General features: G+C 39.6%; 1 protein-coding gene and 2 long non-coding RNA genes across 4 annotated transcripts; 2 read left to right on the forward strand and 1 right to left on the reverse strand.

Annotated features, from left to right (window-relative positions):
- The first annotated feature begins 4,288 nt into the window (after positions 1-4,288).
- Positions 4,289-8,556, forward strand: LOC108020328 (methylcytosine dioxygenase TET). The gene is made up of 4 exons (XM_036817460.3): positions 4,289-4,453; positions 5,256-5,318; positions 5,388-5,550; positions 5,933-8,556. The coding sequence occupies exons 1-4, from the start codon at positions 4,383-4,385 to the stop codon at positions 8,219-8,221; spliced, it is 2,586 nt and encodes an 861-aa protein (XP_036673355.3). The 5' UTR covers positions 4,289-4,382; the 3' UTR covers positions 8,222-8,556.
- A 4,047-nt stretch (positions 8,557-12,603) lies between these two features.
- Positions 12,604-15,551, forward strand: LOC139353197 (uncharacterized). 2 transcript variants are annotated; one of them, XR_011604371.1, is made up of 2 exons: positions 12,604-12,862; positions 15,168-15,551. It is a non-coding gene; the product is annotated as an uncharacterized lncRNA (long non-coding RNA). The 2 variants fall into 2 exon arrangements; XR_011604370.1 differs by lacking the exon at positions 12,604-12,862 and adding an exon at positions 12,871-14,044.
- A 632-nt stretch (positions 15,552-16,183) lies between these two features.
- LOC118878842 (uncharacterized) lies at positions 16,184-17,653 on the reverse strand. The gene is made up of 3 exons (XR_011604379.1): positions 16,881-17,653; positions 16,577-16,779; positions 16,184-16,493 (listed from the first exon to the last, which is right to left on the reverse strand). It is a non-coding gene; the product is annotated as an uncharacterized lncRNA (long non-coding RNA).
- Between the last annotated feature and the right edge of the window lie 1,857 nt (positions 17,654-19,510).

The following is a 19,510-nucleotide window of genomic DNA, read 5'->3' on the forward strand; positions in this document are numbered from 1 at the left end:
CATACGACCCCTCATTAAATAGATACTCCAAAAGGCCAAATAGCCTCGATCTCTTGCGAGGGTAATAGAGCGCTTTAAAGGCAAACCGCCGAAAGTGGTCAATGCACCGGGCTACAATGTCTGGCGACCAGGCCGAAGTGAAAAATGGCAGGGCGGACATTAAATTAATGCCCGCCGATGTCTCGCGCACACACACACGCAGATATAGAGATAGCGAAAGAGATGGCAATACTCGGGGGAAAAGAAACGGCAAGACTAGTGCGAAAAAGAGACGGGGAGGCAAAACGCACACATGGGGGGGGGGTGGTCAGAGCAGCAAGCAGTTCGCACTTGGCCGGCTCTTCTGCTTTCAGCTGCCATTATTTTTAATAGACTCGAAAAGAAAAAGTTTTCAGTTTTCTACTTCATTGACTGCAAATCGGCGAAAGAAGCTCTCCGGGTCGCGCATTGCCGCCATTCCCATTCCCATTCGCCGACTTTTGAGGACGTTAAGGACGTTAAGGATGCCAGCCAAAATTAAGTGCCCCCAAAAAAGTACGCTGTGCACCGCCTGATAAGCACTCACATACACACACTTTGCACAACTGCAGCGTAAAGTCAAACACATAAATCGCCCACGCTCGCCACAAGCAAGAATTTTCCAGCGCAAAAAAAAAATGTCAATTTCCATTTAGGACCCTCTTTTTGTACGAGTATCCCCCCTCGCTCTATTCCAATGCAAATGTTCGATTATGACAAACTTCCCATTGATATCCTTGCGCGCACTCAGCCAAAATCCAATCGAAGATATTACTAGGGTGCCAGGACATACCAAGTCATCCTGCTATTAATAACTTCAAGGCCCTGTCGCAAATTGTTCGGGCTATATAATAAATATGCAAATATTAGTCGGGAAAACAGGTCCTCAAGTTTGCCAGTTTGCATTTGTCCAAGGCCATGTTTGTCACTTTTTCAAAGAAAATTCAGCCAAGCAGAAAAATTAAATTGTTGAAGGGTAGAAACTTAGTTACTCTTTCAACATTCTACTTTTTCAAATTAAAAATCCTATCCATTTTATTTTAAAAAATGTTCTTTTAAGAATCATTATTGCTTAATAGTAACTTGTATATTATTTTTAAATATTCCTACAAAATATGAACTTTTGATATTATTGATATTATTGAATCTTAAAAGTTTTAACCTGTTCTAAAATATTTCTTTTATCCTTTTTATATTAAATCATTTTGCTGAGTATCTCGAATCCGCTACGTCTTAACAAGTTTATTACCTTCTTTTTTTCTTTTCAAAAATGCACTTGCAGTATTTTCAGCCAAGAATGTCGCGAATTTCAGTTACCAGAATTGGTAGCGACAAGGAGAAATTGTCCGTGGTTCTGGTCGCTTGGCAACAAGTTCATTTTACCTCTTAAAAAGCACAAGGAAGGCCTTTGGTGGGGTTGAAGATGAAGTTTATAACACAAAACATTTATATTGATAAATACCCTTTCAAAGGCTCTTTACTTACTTTAAACTGTATTAAGAGGAGACCAAAGTTTATTTAAATCTATCACCCCTCTTGAAACAGAGCCCCTGAATTTTAACACTCATGCTCTTGCCCGCTGACCCATCAGCATTCTGTGTCCTTAAACGAGGAACCACGGAGATAACCTGCCGCACATATGACAGGATCCCGCCCTCCGGCCGTTTGTTATCCCCTACATGTAAATAACCAAAAATTTTATATTGCGGCCCGCAACCACGACACCGTGACAACGCCGGCATATAGCACACAGCCATATACTATACATGTGGCACATGGAGGAGCCAAGCCAGGACGAGCGAAGCCAATGCCAAAGCCAGGAGCAAGTCAAGCAGGACACGGAGTTGCTGTGGCTTCGCTGGCCCTGGCAGGAGCAGGAGCACGGGAGTGGTCACTGCTGACGCTGGGAACGCTGATGATGGCAGCCAGGACATGCAGGACATACGGCACTCGCAGGACACACAGGACACCGTGGTGAGCGTGTGAATATGTCAGCGTGTGCGAGAGGTCCTGTGCTGTTGTCTGCGGCCGGGGGAGTGATAGACGCCACTACCATTAATTCACATTCAGGTGCCGCACGCTTGGACGAGCACAAGGGGTAGGGTCTGCACTGAGAAAAATAATTTCAGGTAAAATGTAAATGTAAAATGTAAAGTTTTCAAAGACCCTTTTCGCCCAGATTAATTTTGGACATGTCATCTAGAAGTGGCGTTTTGGGTTCCCGTTCCGAAAACCATTGGAGTTACGGAAAAATCGAACATGAAAATGGGTTATAATTTTGTCCCTCTTTAAAAATAAATATTTTAATGTAGATTGTTAGAGAATTCAACCACAAATTCATAGAGGTATCCCATGTCCAAATCGGAATCCAATTACTAAAGTTATGGAATCTGGAAGCTGAGTTTTGGGGTATCGTTCTAAAACCAAATGGAAATAACGAAAAATCGAACATGGAAATGGGTTAAAATTTTGACCATTTTTAAAGATAAATATTTAAATGTAAATTATTAGAGAATTGAACCACAAATTCATAGAGGTACCCCACGTCCAAATCGGAATCCAATTACTAAAGTTATGGAATCTGGAAGTTGAGTTTTGGGGTATCGTTCTAAAACCAAATGGGTTCCACATGAAAATGGGTTAAAAATTGGACCATCTTATAGGAGAAATATTTCAGTTTTGGGGTATCGTTCTAAAATCCATTCGAAATATTGAAAATTCAAAATGGGTTAAAATTTTGACAATTTTTTAAGATAAATATTTAAATGCAGATTATTAGAGAATTCAAACACAAATTCAAAGAGGTATCCCACGTCCAAATCGAAATCCAATTACTAAAGGTATGGAATCTGGAAGTTCAGTTTTGGGGTATCGTTATAAAACCAAATGGAAATAACGAAAAATCGAACATGGAAATGGGTTAAAATTTGGACCATTTTTTAAGATAATTATTTAAATGTAGATTATTAGAGAATTCAACCACAAATTCATAGAGGTATCCCACGTCCAAATCGGGTCCCAATTACCTAAGTTATGGAATCTGGAAGTTGAGTTTTGGGGTATTGTTCTAAAACCCATTGGAAATAAGAAAATATCCAACATGAAAATGGGTTAAAATTTGGATCATTTCTTAAGGTATATATTTAAATGCAGATAATTGGATAATTTAACCACAAATTCAAAGAGGTATCCCACGTCCAACTCGGGTTCCAATTACCTAAGTTATGGAATCTGGAAGTTGAGTTTTGGGGTATTGTTCTAAAACCCATTGGAAATAAGAAAATATCCAACATGAAAATGGGTTAAAATTTGAATCATTTCTTAAGATGAATATTTAAATGCAGATTATTAGAGAATTCAACCACGAATTCAAAGAGGTATCCCACGTCCAAATCGGGCTCCAATTACCTAAGTTATGGAATCTGAAAGTGGAGTTTTGGAGTATCGTTCTAGAACCCATTTAAAATTACGAAAAATCGAACATGAAAATGGGTTAAAAATGGAACCATCTTTTAAAATTTTTAATGCAAATAATTAGATAATTCAACCACAAATTCGTATAGGTAACCCACGTCCAAACCGGAGTCGAATACCTCTAGTTATGGAAAACCAAAATGTTCTCGATATTTTTTCTCAGTGTAGCCCGGGTGCGAGTGTGCGACAACAACATGTGTTTACACTCATCAGAACAGGAATGGAAGAAGCTGGGCCCACTCGTGCAGGCAAATCCCGTGCAATGCATTATAAATGGCTGGGCCGTGCGGGTCCGGTGACCCCAGACGACTCTACACGATTTTTGGGCCCACTGAAAACCGAAGCCAAGAGCAGAGCACAAAACTGGACGGAGTTCAAAAAGAAGTGACCCACTTGCCGGTCGTGTAATTAGTATACCACACAGGGCACGACAAAATGGAAGAAAAAAACAACAACGACACTGGAATGTAAAATTCATGGGGCGAAAAATCGAAAGTTAGTTGCTCCTCAATGCGTGGCACGTTGGGAAAGCCGACAGGCGACGAGGGAAATCGATAAGGGCCAAATGTCCCTGGGCAATGCCAAGCAACCACCAAAATAAATACGCAAAGGAACCACCAAGAGCCAAGAAACCGGGCAGCCATGACAACGCGACTCAACAACACAAATGCCAATCGCAATCACCCATACGAACGTGTATTTAATGCGGCTCTTTGAATAAAGTTGCCTTAAAAATAGAACACACCGTCGAATTAATATCCCCGTGGCAAGCAAACTGTGTCAATAGCGGGTAGTATTATTGCATATGGCCAGTTGAGTCGGTGCCGTCGAGAGGTAAAGTTCGCTGTGGTTCCGGCCAAAGGAATAAAGGATATTTTCCCTTTTAAGCCATGTTTCCCCAAGCCGAGCTCGAGAATTACAAGCTGCAGGTGGAGTTGCTACAGGAAAAACTGCAGCGCAGGTGAGCTAATCAAGAATATTAGCCCAATTTATATGAATTTAAATCAAATTATAACTATAGCTATTGGGAAATAAAATCATATTTATGTTTATGACCAAAAATGTTTCTAAACGTAATTAAAATCTCCTCACTGTTAAAATTTCAGAGGAAAACTAAGCCAATCATTAAATTATTCAATTGGTTTATTTTTCATTTATTATACAATGGATTTTGAATGTGCCCAGTAAATCGGCTCAATGTCGTTATTATTTTAGAATTATAAGCGACAATCAAAACTAATGAGGTTTACAAAAACAAATATAATTAATTAAATACCTTTTCTAAAAGCGCACATTGTTAAAGGTCATTGTTATATAACAACAATTAAAACTTCAAGGTTGTTACAACTTTAATTTCGCTTTAAAAATAATGTTAAAATTATTGAAATAACCAAATGCTTGCACTTTAAGTAAAAGGTAAACCTTTTTGCTCTTGCTCTCTAGCTCTAGTTCTAGCTTCAAATGCAACTGAGCTCTAGACTTTCAAATAGAACAAAATATTATTTCTCAAAATGCTTAATACCCTTTTAAAAGCTTTAAATGAACATCTAACAATGCATTTATGTTTGAGTGCTTTTCGTTGATACCCTGTTTGTGGGTTATTTCAAATGCCCTGCATCGAGCAGTAGAATCACACAAAGGCCATGTCCATTGATTTGTGTTTGTCAGCTTTTCCTAAGCTTTTCCTATGCATATGCAGCAGCTTACAAATCATACGCATGCCCTTTGACCCGAGTTTCTCCTCGATTTCCCTTTTCCCGCAGCGAGGATAATCGCCAACAGCTGGAGCACAAGTTGGATAAAGTCCTGCAGAAGCGCAGCGAGCTGTAAGTAGCTTTTGTCATTCTCCCCCTATATTCCGCATAAAGGTATACGGATATTTGTATGTTCGCCAGCGACAAGTCGGTGCGCCACAAGAGCCGCCAAAAGTACCAGGAGTTCCTCGAGGAGCAGACCAAACGCAACGAGCGCAACAAGAAGCTGGTCCACATGCTGGAGCGCATCGACGAGCAAACGGCTGCCATGTCGCAGCGCAGCGAGCGGCTTAAAATGATGAAGGTAAGTCACTCTAGGAAATTTAAGAAATCATTTATTAAAATGTTACTCAGAATTTTTAAAAATTGTTTTGCGATTTATGATTTAAATAAGAGAAACGAAACCCTGTAAATTATTCAAAATAACAATATTTACTAAATTAGACACACCCGAATACGGCGAGTTTTCGCCGGTAAACTTCTGATCACCGATTAAAAAAAAATGTTTTTTAGGAAGTTCGAACACTTTAAAATGTTTAATATTTTCAAACTGATATTTAAATTAGTGAAACTTATGAAATTCATAAGTAATTTAAAACAATTTTTTTTAATTTCAATCATTTTTTTTTTTTGAGTGCTTGAACAAAACCCTTAATCTGCATCTTTCCTTTCCCCCTTTTTATCAGCTGCAATACCAAATGTACTTTGCGAAATTGGTGCAGAATCAAACATTGCGATGCATCCAGCAAACGACGACGACATCGGCGGTGCCCAACGGAGCCGGCGGAGTGATGCCGGTGCCTGTCCTGATGCAACCGCAGCCGCAGGTGGTGACCAATCCGCAGTCGACGCCGCAGCCCTGGACCTTTGCCATGGCCACGCCCACGCAGGCGGGCATGCTATTGACGCCCCAGTTTGCCACAGCAGGTGCTGCAGGTCCTCCCATGCATCCCATTCCAGCTGGACATCCTGTTTACTATCCGGAGCTCTTTGGCGCTGGCACTGGGGCAGCTCCCCTTGGCACCTCGAACCTGTTCGATTTGCGCGCCACATTGCGCGCCTTTGATAATGAGAATGCCGATTTACCGGAGCGCATGCAGCCCCACTTGACAGGTGATTATCAGGCGGGGATACCCTCGCCAGGAGCAGCAGCAGCTGCATCAGCAGGACCTGCGACACCCACATCGACTGTTTCCAGCCAGGAGAAGGCTGCGCGGCAGCTGAGCAGCACTTCCTCGACAATGGCCACATCCTCGTTGACATTTGATAAATTGCCAAAGACGTCGTCGCCTTCGCTGACGTTAACCGAGCTGCCGACTGCAGGAGGAGCAGGAGGAGCCAGTTCTGGCCAGGATGTGGGTGGGCAACCGCAGAGGGAAGTCACCGACCTGGATGCCTGGACAAATTCACGCGTGACTAAAGTCGAGTATGAAAAATCACCCACTATGGTGGGGCATAATGAGACGGGCCAGCAGCGACATCAGCCAGAACAGATACGCCAGCAGCAACATCAAGAGGTACAGCAGCAACATCAAGAGGCGCAGCAGCAACATCAGCCATCGCACGACTTTGAAGCATACTTTGGTGAGCTGAAAATCGATGAGTCGCCCTCCTGGCAGGATGGCAAAGCCAAGCACCAACCCAAGCCCCAACCAAACCCTATCCACGAAGACAAACGCCACTTAAACGTGCGTCCTGGCGAAGGATCAGCGGTTGGTGGCCAAGTTGGCATCAGCAACGATTTGCTGGACGAAGTCAAAGCCAGTCGGGCGGCCCTCGAAAGAGCGGCGGCTGCGGTTGATGAGCAGCTGGCAAGGGGTAATCAATTGTCGCCGCCAAGCAGCCAGCAGGAAACCAAAACCGGTGTGTCGATAGAGAATATTGAAAATGCCATTTACGGGGAGCGTTTGACAGGAGGAAAAACAGGAGCCGGAGGAGTCGAACTGGCAGCCCCACCAACGCAGGGATTTTTCGAGAATTTGGTAGCGAACACATCGCCAGAGGAACTCCAGGTGGAGGCGGAACATCAACAACAGCAGTTGGAGCCGGAGGCCTCCGGTTACGGGCAATACGAGACCAGCAGTTATGGCGAGGCCAGTGAGCCCATCTATGCCAGCATCGATTCCGCCAATCTGCAGCCAAACGCAAAAGTGGAGCCGCTTTACAGCGAAATCGGAAATCCCACAGACTATCAGCAGCAGGCATATGGGCTACCGGCACAGGATACGGTGGGGGATGCACCTGTTCCTGATGCAATAGCATCAGAAGTTACCGGAACTACGCTTGTGGATGCCAGTGGCGACGTCCTGCCGCAAGAGTACTCCAATATTGATTACGGCAACTACGAGGCGGGACAATATGGGGCCGGCTATGATCCCAACGCCTATCCGGGCTATATATACGATGAGGCAACAGGCCAGTATATAGCCGATCCGAATGCAGCTCAATATGCCACCGATGGTGGCTATGCTGGCCAGGAGTACGATGGCAATGGGGTGCAGAACTACGACTATAGTGGGTATGAACAGCAACAGGAGCAGCAGCAGCAACAGGAGGAGCCACTACCAGGACAGGAGCAACTGCAGCAGCTGCAACAGGAAGCCTATCCAGTGGTTCCTGAAGGTGGAGAACCAGCAGAACCCCCACCGGAAGTGGCTGAGATGCCAGCTGCCCCACCGGAACCACTGGCCACCAGTAAGCCCCTCAAACCCACATCGATACTCTCCACAACAGACAAACAAGCGGCGCCTAATGATGCGCAGCAGCAGCAGCTGAAGAAGAAGAAGCGCGTTAATTTCGTTGACAGCAGCGAAACGGATGATAGCTCAAGCGCGAAACCGACCCAGGCCCCAAATCCAAATCCAGGACCTCCTCCTACACCATCCACAGCCTCCCCGACCACGCCCCCCACGGTGGGCGGCGTTGGCAGTGAGAGTGATTTCGATTTTTCAACCGGCAGCGAGGCGAAGAATTAGAACAACGCTGAAAAAAACATTTCGAGCTCTAATTTGTTGCCATTTGGGTTAACCACCCCGAAAATCCGCCACCCCTGCTCTCCAATTCGATTTATTGCCAATGCTTTTTGGGGTAAAAAATTCAGAAAACTGCAGGAAACACAAAGAGGAAAATGGAAAATGAAAGGAGAAGCGACTAATAGGTAAAAAGTAGTTTTCCGGGGAAGATTGGTCAGCCACAAACCACACAAAAGCTGTTGCTTACTTTGGGCGACGACAAACTAACTACGATCGCGAAATTCAATACTCTTAGTTGCATGTCAAATAAAGCTAATAATCTAAAAAATATAAAATAACATTTATTTTAAATTTATCAACTTGAAAAGGTAAGAAAATATTGCAGGTATTATGTAATTTTATAACTTGTACTTTTAAGAGGATTTTAATAATTCAATTCAAGGCCTTTTACATTAACTTGTAAATATTTATATATATAAAGGTCCTACGAATTCAAGTGAATTTTACATTTAAAATGCATATAATTGGTAAGTATTACTCAGTAATATTACATTTTCAAATGAAAATCTTTTTAACGCACAAGTGTTAAGTATACCTACTAATATTTGGTTATTACTTGCAGTTCATACTGCCTTTTAATTCATTTTTGTCACTTCTGTTTGCCATTCACTTTCAGCCTTGACACAGTTCAGTTGTTAACTGTGCGTATACGCAATATGCCGTATTAATACTTGACGCTGACACACATACTTATTCGCAGGACCCACGCGCAATGTCCTGGGAAATATTTCATTAACGACATCGGTAATAAGATCAGCAGCTGTTGCTGCCAGGCCGCAATTTATCAAAAGTGCAATTGTCTTTGCCGTGGGCCTCGAAATTACCTTTAGCTATATGGTATATATATGGCCAGGGATATTTGCTGGCATCGCTGCCAATGACACTAATTATGTGCGGCCAGGCGGTTAAAGCCACGTCCAGCAAATATGCTGATTCCCGATATGAGAAGCATATATGTAGTACCGCTGGCCGGGCCTCCTTACTTGGCCAACAATTGCCAACTTAATTGAAAATCGCCCTATATACACATTATGGCATAAGCTTATATGTAAAAGTAAAAAAAAGGAGCTGAGTTTTTTGTTCGCAATTTTAATTTGATTCGCAGTTAAGGCAGTGAAAGCGTTCACATTTTCATTTTCAACTAGCGGCTCCAACTGTTGCTGACATTTTTCCATCAACTTGAGTGGCCAAGGACATTTTTCTTTCGCCCCCACGAATTTCAACCGTCATCAGTGCGATCATCACGCTCATTGGCATGCATTTTTTCAACCGCCCGAAGTGCTATTTTCCATTTTTAAAATAATTTTATCAAGTTTTAATTACACTTCAAGTCAGCCATGGTGTATTTTTTTGTTCTTATTTGTCTGCTGGCTTCATTTAAATTAATTTCTGCATTGAATGGACAGCAGTAAAAATGTAATTAATACATATAATTGGCCTGTCGCAATGTCAACGCTTGAGCACATCAAACATTTAAATCAAATGTCAATCAATTTTTGTGGTGAGGTCATTAAATATTTATAAAACCAATGGGAGTGCGTAACACTGTCCCTTTGCATATGTCCGTATTTAAAAAAAATTATTGCTGGAAAATTACTGCAGTGTCGGGTAAATAGACTAACATACCACCCTCATTGGAGCCATTTTTGTTTCACTTTTTAATGAGTTGAGCATTTGAAGCCGTACAAAATGAAGGAAGAAAATCGAGCGGGTAAAGTGGCCGGGCAACTTTTTCAACAGAAATTCGCAATTAAATGTAACACACAAACCTCAAAGGCAAATGGCAATATAAAATGTAATGGGCCACATTTAAATGCCCTCCTCAGTCGTCGTCGGTGGAGAGAAATTCAGACAAATATCCAACGCTATGTCACTTCAAATGAAATATTTGCATTGACCCAAACCTTTTCCATCGGCAAAAAAAAAGGTTTTAAATTCCTGCTAATGACGACGCAGGAAAAGCTAAAACACCCAAAAAAAAGAAGCATTTTCTTATCAAGCAGCTAATTGCGAGCTCAATTTACGGCAAATGAAAAATCCCCAATAAAGATCCTTTTGAAATGAAAGCCAAGCTACTCGAGTGCAAAGGTAAATATGTAAGATTTGAAAATACATTGCAAAAAAAAAATGTTAGTGAGAGGAAATGGTGTTTTTATCCATACAACGCCCCCACTACATAAAGCTTATAAAGCGTTTTGTCAAAGAAAACATTATATAAATACGACATATGCTGTATGGTATGTGTGCGATGTGTGTCCTTGTCAGCGCAATTCAAAAATAAATTGCAAAGCAAATCAAATCGACACGTCGCAGGTAAGAAGGATAAAGGATTATAGCTGCTTCGCCCACAGTCTGCATAATTGAGTGGCGCTTATTTATGCACCCCCGGCAACCGGATGGCGCAAACAACAGGGGACCCCGCCCCCAATCAATGCATTTCCAGGATTCGGAACCCCAGTATCCGCAGGATCCCCAGTACCCACCATATTCAATGTGCTCTGCTCGGCAAAGAAGGAAGAAAAAAAATATATAATCAGTGTTGAAATTCAATTTGGAAATAAAACGCAAACGCAAATCGAGAAGCAAAATTTCCAATGCCATCGAACATATGGTGGGTTAGGGTTCTCTGGTGGTGCCGGTGGTTCTGGTGGTCCTGGCGGTTGTGCATCCTGTGTGTGTGCACACCCAGTGAGGCAGAAACAAACAAGGTGGAACACCAAGAGCCACCATACGTGGCGTATGATTGACGGTTATGCAAATGACATTTTCGGGGTAAAGGCAAGACTTTTCCCTGATAATATTTATAGAGCAGTTATGGTATGAATAAAGAGGTTGGTTTTGTGGGGAACGTAAATGATGGATTGAAACTGTCGGAAATTAATTTCGAGTTGTAGTTAACTTGAGTCGGAAGTTTTCAAAGCTGGTATTGAGGATGTCTCGAACAGCTTTCAGTTGAACTACCTCTTTTTCTTACCAAGATATGTTAATATATAATTTGAAACTTAACTGCCTTTAGTTTTATAAGTCCATGGTTAATTTTATTATATCTTATTTAATATATGTTATAAACTTTACCCTATCTACAACTTTAGTGGCACTTTTCGAAAAAAACACGGAACTCCAACCAAGCTGTTTAAACTTTCCAGGAACCCAAAACTCCAGTGCTCATCTAACATAAATTTCTGGGCATGGTGATATGATATTCTTTTGTCTGCGCGTACGCTAACAAGCCTTTATTTGGTATGGGGGTTGGGTTCGTTGTCAGAACGCAAACATTGGCCAATGGAGATACTATAGTTTTCGGTCCCCGATCCAGCTCATCGGGCGCTGCACTGACATTAACGCTAATTGAAAACATGAAAGGCGATACACCAGCCACAGTCCCCGTGTGCCCGCCATCCGTGATGATTAGTGCACGTGCAATGCTTTCAGCCCGACTTTCCTACTGTCTGTCTGTCTTTCTGTCGAAAACCCGTCGATGTACAGTCTCCCATGCCACCTGTCACCCGGATCACCTGGCTCACCTGGCCACCACCCACCTTGCAACTCCCATCCAACTCTTTCCGCCGGCGTTTTCCTGTTCAATTTCGTGCTATTTTCATGGTGAAAAGATAACAAAAGTTTGCCTCACTTTGCCGCGCTGGCAACATAAGAGTTTTCCCCACGTTTTTCCGCCAACTTATTATTGTTTAAATATTTACACTGAAAATGGCGGTGGCGGCGTTGGCGTCGTTGGCGGCAAGGGTGCGATTCCTGCTCACTTGTGCCGCCGTGTCGTTTTCGTTGTCCTTGTAGGTGCAGCCATATGCGCGACAAGTTCCGCAGGAGCTACCCCCTTTTCAAGGGGGTGAGCAAAGTTTTCCAGCCACTTCTACTTTGGGCCCGAATTGGAGCCGGGGCATTGTCACGCAGTTGTCTTCTGGGTAGTGCGACTTTTGGCTCAAGGACCAGACACTGCCTGCCGGTGGTATGCCAAACATAAGGACACTGGGAAAAAATTCTGAAAGAAATTTAAGGGATACTCTAAAAGTGTGGAAATCGAATGCTTTAAGCATACTAAGATTCTATACCAAATTTCATGTGCTAAATATACTATTCTATCACATTATAATACAAATAATGTTAAACAATTTTTTAAAATTAATCAGAAATAACTAATCAGTTCTGTAAGAAATTCGAGTGTATTGAACTACGTATACATTTTAATTGACAGATAGGTTCTTAAACAAAATTCAGATACTACTTTTAGGAAAGAATATTTCAAACCTTTCTTAAGATTAAAAGTGAACAAGAATTGGTAGAAAAACATTTGTTTTGTTTGAACCTGAAGCATATTTTTCGCATTTTTGACGAAATACAACCCAGTTCTTATTTTTTTCAGTGCTTGAGCATCAATTTCCTTGGGGTTTTGGATCCTTTCAGCAGGCAATGCCAGACCCGTTGCCTTCGATTCGAGCTCACTTTAAACGGAATGCTATCCCCAAAAGCAGCGCCTTACTTTCGGAGATTAGTCGATGCCCCGTTTTTGGGCCAAGCGGAATTCGTTGATGATGTGCATGTGCCTGTGCAGATATATGCTGATATGTGAGTATATATCCCGATGCCGGATGCTAATGCCAGGGCTCACACTAGCAATCGCACTTATTCACATGATGGGGGGAATGTTTTCGCATAAACATCACGTCGGTCACGTTTCACGTTTGTCCGTTACAGCTACATTTATAGATATAGCTACAGTCGAAGCGATGCTCTCTTTTTTCTATATTGTTCGACTGCAAATGTTGGGCCAACAGTCAGCCAGACACGTATGACAGTTTTACTACGATGGCAAACAATGCTAATAATCATCATAATGCTTTTGAAGTGGCGCAAATATTTGCCAAGCCCATAAACATAAATCAACAGGGTGGAGGGGGGTTTTGGTTCAGTTACGAGAATAACCGGGTTTAAAACGTAGGACCCAAGCCATATAACTTATTGTGCCAGGACATTGAATTTACGTCCTGTCAAAGGAGAACGAGGCGAAGAGCTGCCTCCATGTACAATTTGCAATCAGGCAAAACTAATTTGGCCAATAAGCCGCAGGCGAAGAGGTCAAAAAGGTATTTTGGATCGAAACCGACAGTTGCAGCAGTCGTCGATTCGTGTTCCAAATTGCACAGATAATGGAGCAAAATCAACTTGAGCTGATATTGACAATTCAGTGCCACAAACACAGAACTTTCTCAGCTGCTTCGACCAATTGAGAGATTCCCAAATGACAGTGGAATTGATTTTCATCGATATGGCCGCAACCATGTGCTTCTGCATTTCATATTCATATGCGAACGTGCTCCTGGCACTCGATTGTGATTGTGCTTCTGATTCTGATTTTGTGAGATTGGGAGAGTGTCCCTGGCAATGGCAGCCAACAGCTAACAGCCAACATCCAACCGCAATGTAATTGATGTGGATGCCTTGCCGGATCCTACTCCGAGGACCCAGTCCGCACTTCTTCATGTTGTTATTCATTAAAATCCCAGCCGAGTGCTTTTGTCTCTCACGAGAAGGTCTCAAGAGTGTGTGTGTGGGCGGTGAATCCCCTTTTCGGGGCTAATCTGCATTGTCTATGGCTGGCAACATGGAAGATACTAGGGGACTCGATTGCAGGGATACTCGAATACACGGCTACAAATGTCGCATTGTCCTGTTCCCTTCAACCGCAACTTTAAGTTCTCTTAGCGATGAACAGGATTCAAGTTCGTGAGACCCGTGACTTGGCTTGGGGTAATTCAAAATACACTTGAAAAAAATTACCAGCCCAAAAGAAGATCAGCAATGTTTTAAAATCAGCGTAGTATTTGACAGAACTGGTTGGGATTTTCACTTTTAGGATACGGAATGTAATTTTAATAGTAAACCATTTATACAATTTTTAATAGTTTTTCTTTGCCCAGAACTGGTTGGGAATTATAGCATCATAGAAAAGATCAAGAATTTTACACTTCCGCTCTTCACTTTTAGGATATTGAATTTAAATTTAATAGTAAACGAGCGAGTCCTAACTTTATAAAATAATTTCTTTCGATATCAGATTTACCAATATCCCTAGTATGGAGATCTCACATCCCAACAATATTCTTATCCCTTGCCTTCTACCGGCTCTAACGGAATTTTCACTTTTATTGTTTAAGCTTTCAGCACAGATTGTGCGCGTATTATTGAAATCCCTTTTGTGCGCCCCAGGCAGGCGACACACGCCATCTCCGAGTCCCTGTTCCAAACTCTCTACTATAGATATCCCATCCTTATCACTCCATACCATCCGCATTCCACTCACAAGTCCCCCATTGTTTCGCATGGCTTGGTGGCTTAGGTGATGCCATTACCCAACTCCAAGCGTCGGTGCTCCGTCTCCTGATTTGTACTAAACAAAAGCCTTGCTGCGAATGGCAAAGTTATTTGAAAGCATTGATTACATATTGATAGCAAAAGACAGACTTTCAGTGCCAAGTCAACTAAAACCGCCAACCACAAGCGGGGAAGATGGGGAAAGTGCCAGCAAGCGCTGGATCCTTATCCCCAACAATTGATACTTCCTTAAATTTGTTTCGCAGCCAGGCAAGCGATTTCTCATCAGATAACAAAATTCTTATGGCCCAACGGAAGCTTATCACATGCCTCAGGTGGTATTAAGTTGTGGGTAAATATTAATTAGAGAACTTCAAGCGCATTAATCGTTTGGGTATTCCCGGATTTACAATAAAAATTAAATTTCCGAGGTAAAATTTAAGATACAAAATAATACTTTTTAACAATTTCGCACACACATCAATTCAAATTCGGCTTAAAAAAATTATCGCAGTTGTTATAAAATATATTTTAATGCCCAGTTTTTCTTTTAATTAAGCTTATTTTCGACATGTTGCTCGAAACCTGGAAGCTTCTTATCGGCAATCACTCTATCTATGAACTGAAAGTGCATTAAATCTGTCTCCATGACGACGCACGTGATCCGCTTTATGGATTGAAAATGGGGATGAGTCTTTGTAAGTCATGAAAAGGTAAGGGGTGATGTAGACGGTGAGTGCGGTGGCAGTGCAATTTAATGCGCCATGGCCACGGATATCCGTTTAATGGCCATGAATACATAAATAATAAATAATAAAATTGTATTTGTTTATTGCTCGCAGACACTCACTCGCACACACGGCCAACGTGCAACTTACACATTGCCTTTATGTGGATTTATTTACCTTTGCGAATAAAATATATCAATATGTGTATAAATATATTTCTCCCTTTTTTTTGTGCACTGATAAAAAAAACGTAGTAAATCCAAATATTTCATATTCAACCCAAATATTTTTCGCTTTGATTTTCATCCATTGCGGTTTTTATTAAATTTCAATATGCGCATATTAACCTTTTTTTCCATATTAAATTTAAATATTTTCGGAATAGATTTTAATATTTTAAATATTTAAGTTAAATATAAGCCATATTTAAATTAAATACAATGCATATTTCTATTTAATATTATGACTATTTGATTTTAAATTTTTAAAATTTGAATTAAATAGTACACGTGTTTAATATAAATAGAAACCATATTAAATTCTAAAATTTTAATAGTTAAATGAATAACCGAAATATTAAAATTCAATATAAGTCGTATTAAGATTCAATACTAGACATATTTATTCAAAATATGCCAATCATAATATTAAATATGATAAGTATTCAAATATTTTTGGTACACTAAAAAAAATTAGTACACAAATTTTATTTCTGTTTTTTCGATTTTATTTAAACATTTATTTTTCATAACGGGTTGCTGGAAGGTACAAATAATACAGTTACACTTATATTTATTTTAAAGAGATTTGTATAAAACATATTTTTTAGCATTTACATCATACATACATGTGCATTGGATGGCTTGAAAACTCTTCAATGTTTTTTAAGAACTAATACATTTTTAATTATTCCACATTCATATGCCTGCAAATGGTTGCATGTTTTAACTTCTATAGCATTACACGCTACATACACAGTTGTCAATTCATAAACGAAAGAAAGTACTTTAAACAATCTTAGAGTATTACCAATCTTAATAGCTAAACACTAATTAGTTTTGTAAGTTTTCTGCGAAATAAATAGTAAGATAAAAAAGAAAATTATAGATTTCGTTTTAAAGAGATCAATCAAAATATGAATGGTTAAAGATTTGGACCTGAAAGAAAACAACAAAAGAGCACAAAAAAAATAAATAAAAAGACAAAATCCGAATGTAGTCTGACTAAAATTATAAATTACCAATTCCGGCGCCCGCGAATCAGCATATTTTGGCCATGCTTTCAAAAGCTCAGCTCCATCGAAAGTTTTCACATCCTTACGCCGAGTATGGGTTTTATTCTCAACAGGAACCTCCAATATTTTATACAGTTTTATATGCTTCGTTCTGGAATTTGTATATTTGGCATATATGTATGTTGGTTCGAGAATGTATTTGTTTGCCACTGCGAGGAATGATATAGAAAAAATGTATTATTTAATTTAAAACCTACTTTGCCGTATTCTTACTTTTAAAAATGTATTTATTTCTACGTTTTTTACTTACCTATGACTTTGCCAGGAACGGTAAAAGCACGCTGATGTGTGTAGATGTGTTACAGCAAATGTACATGTGTGTGTTCGCCAGGGCACGCTCAACTTTGTTGGCGACCAAGCAACGGTAAACGCACGCTGTGGTATATGTATGTATGTGTGTGTAGCTGCACTTGAATGTACATACATATGTACATACGTTTCTGAGAACCGAAAAATTTAAGCCACTTTACAATTAATACAAACTTCACTTTGGTTAGATTTCTTTTTATCCACTGCGTGCATATGTATGTATATGTATGCGTGTGACCGCGCGCGCTAACTTGTTGGATTCTACGAAAACGAAGTACGGGTGGAAAAATTTGATAATTTAAATTTGACTTTGTATGTATTTATTTATGTTTAGGCTATTTAGGCTATCACTTTAACAAAGCTCCGACACGTCCCACTTCTTTGGCTGCAATTATGAAATGGCAAGCGTCGTGCTGTGTTGAAGAAGCGGAATCAATTGTACATATGTACATATGTATGTATGGCCGAGTACAGTTCAAAGAAAAAGACAAGCCGCGATATATGTATGTACATATGTCCTTTATGGCTTTGAATGTTGCTGCCCACATACACACTTATTTATTTAAATAGATTTTTTGATAGCGCGATCAATTGTCCTTTTTGGCTTTGATACACACATTGAATATTATATTTTTATGCCGACTTCGCTTTAATAAAGGCCCGACACGTCCAACTTCTTCGGCTGCAACTTTTCAATGGCACGCGTCGTTTAGTGATCAAGAAGAAGAGTCATTGATCAAAGCAAAAACGAAAGAATGTGTGTAGGATAGAACAAAAAAAAACCGCCAAGAATTATCTTAGCGCCTTCGTTTTTGTTCTGCCCATTTACATACGTACATACATATGTACATATGTCAATTTACTTTAATGTATATAAATTTGTTTTTAAAAATGTATAATGTTTGGTCTGAACAAATGTATGGACATGAGTATACAGTTTATGAAATAAATCTTTTTGTTAAAGTCAGCTTAAAATATTTATTTTATGTAAATATTATCGTACTTAAAAACGGACATGGCAGAAACTAATATTTAAATTTGAAACATATTTAAATGTGATAGTACAAATAAAATACATTTTAATTAATTAATTTGTACGTAAATATAAAAGATATCTTCTTGAGGTGTTTTTATTTGATATAAACATTGAAAAACCCTTTCAAATTGACACTTTCTTTATTATTATTACAAACATTTTTATTTTAAATATTAAAAACTTTAAAATAAAATAATTTGAATACTCAAAATTAATATGAAACATTTTTAATTTAAATACGGATTTTTTTAATTCTGAAAATATTAACGATAAATATAATATTTTTAAAAATAAATATAAACAAATTTAAATTAAATATGCTCTTCTTTGATTTAAATATTTTAGTATTAAACTATGCATTTTAATATGTTTCGTATTTAATACAATGTTTTTTGTATTAAATTTAAATACGAAATATGAAATTTTTGATTCAATATGCGGATATTTAAATGTACTATTCCATTTTTTTATCAGTGTGTTAAAGTTAAATGCAATTTAAACAATACACAATATATTTATAATAAGAATGATAAAATGTAGGGGGAAAAAAGCGGTTTATACACGGACTATCTGTGCGCCAATGCCAGAGATTGGCTATTAAGGCCATGTAAATCTGCGGGTCTGTTGGGTTCTGGGTTTTGGGTTTGGGTGAGTTGTATGGACGAGCACTTCCGTTTTCCTGTGGCCTGTTAAAAATTATTTAATTTTATTGTATTGCAATTGTTTGCTGCGGCAGAGAGGAAACAATAATCCAAAGTCATTGTTACTTTGCAGCCGTGCATAATAAATGAGAAGCATGTTCTGCATCTCCAGACCCACTCTTTAGGACCTCCATCGCCACCCACTTCATCAGCTCATCGTCCCTCAGTGCCAATGCTAATGCATGCAATTTGCGCTGCTCTCGAAGCTGAGTGTCCTGGGATACGATGACAATTTGGCCTTTTTCCAGACAAACATAGTCTACTTCTCACATAGAAAAGTAAACAAATTTACTGAATCATTCTGAACTTTTTATTTATCCTAAAAATAATAACTAATTTTTAATTTATTATAAAAAATATAATATAAAAACCACCATCATCAGCAGATGAGATATTTTTAAATCTAGCTAGCCATAGTTTTTAAAAAAAGTCTTTGAAATGAAAATAGTATAATATAATAAATATTCTGAGGTGTGAGTTTTCTGAAGGCCATAGTAATACATTTAAAATGTTGTATGTATATCTTTAATATTGTTATTAATCTTTTTAGGATATGGTTCCTTATTAGTGTTATATCTAGCCACGTTTCTTTGTATAGTCTATTGGCAGCACTGGTGTGAAGTGGTGCCGGATCAGGATATGTTGCTATGGCAAATTAAAAATGCCATTGGCACGGAGTCCAGCATGCAAATGCATGTCCATGTCATAGAGTTACACAAAGTGCTTAATCAAGCTTAAAAGAAAAGGACTCGCAAGAGAAACATACATGGCCAAAGTAACAAAAAATAAAACGAGGGGAAGCCTAACCGAGCGATGGGCAAAAAGGATCAGGAT

The sequence above is a fragment of the Drosophila suzukii genome, chromosome 3, assembly GCF_043229965.1.
Source record: "Drosophila suzukii chromosome 3, CBGP_Dsuzu_IsoJpt1.0, whole genome shotgun sequence".
NCBI lineage: Eukaryota > Metazoa > Arthropoda > Insecta > Diptera > Drosophilidae > Drosophila > Drosophila suzukii.

Excerpts from the sequence above, each read along its gene's own strand:
- LOC108020328 (XM_036817460.3), top strand. The coding sequence starts at position 4,383 with ATGTTTCCCCAAGCCGAGCTCGAGAATTACAAGCTGCAGGTGGAGTTG. Across the intron at positions 4,454-5,255 it reads CAGGAAAAACTGCAGCGCAG|CGAGGATAATCGCCAACAGC; the intron begins GTGAGCTAATCA and ends CTTTTCCCGCAG. Across the intron at positions 5,319-5,387 it reads CTGCAGAAGCGCAGCGAGCT|CGACAAGTCGGTGCGCCACA; the intron begins GTAAGTAGCTTT and ends TATGTTCGCCAG.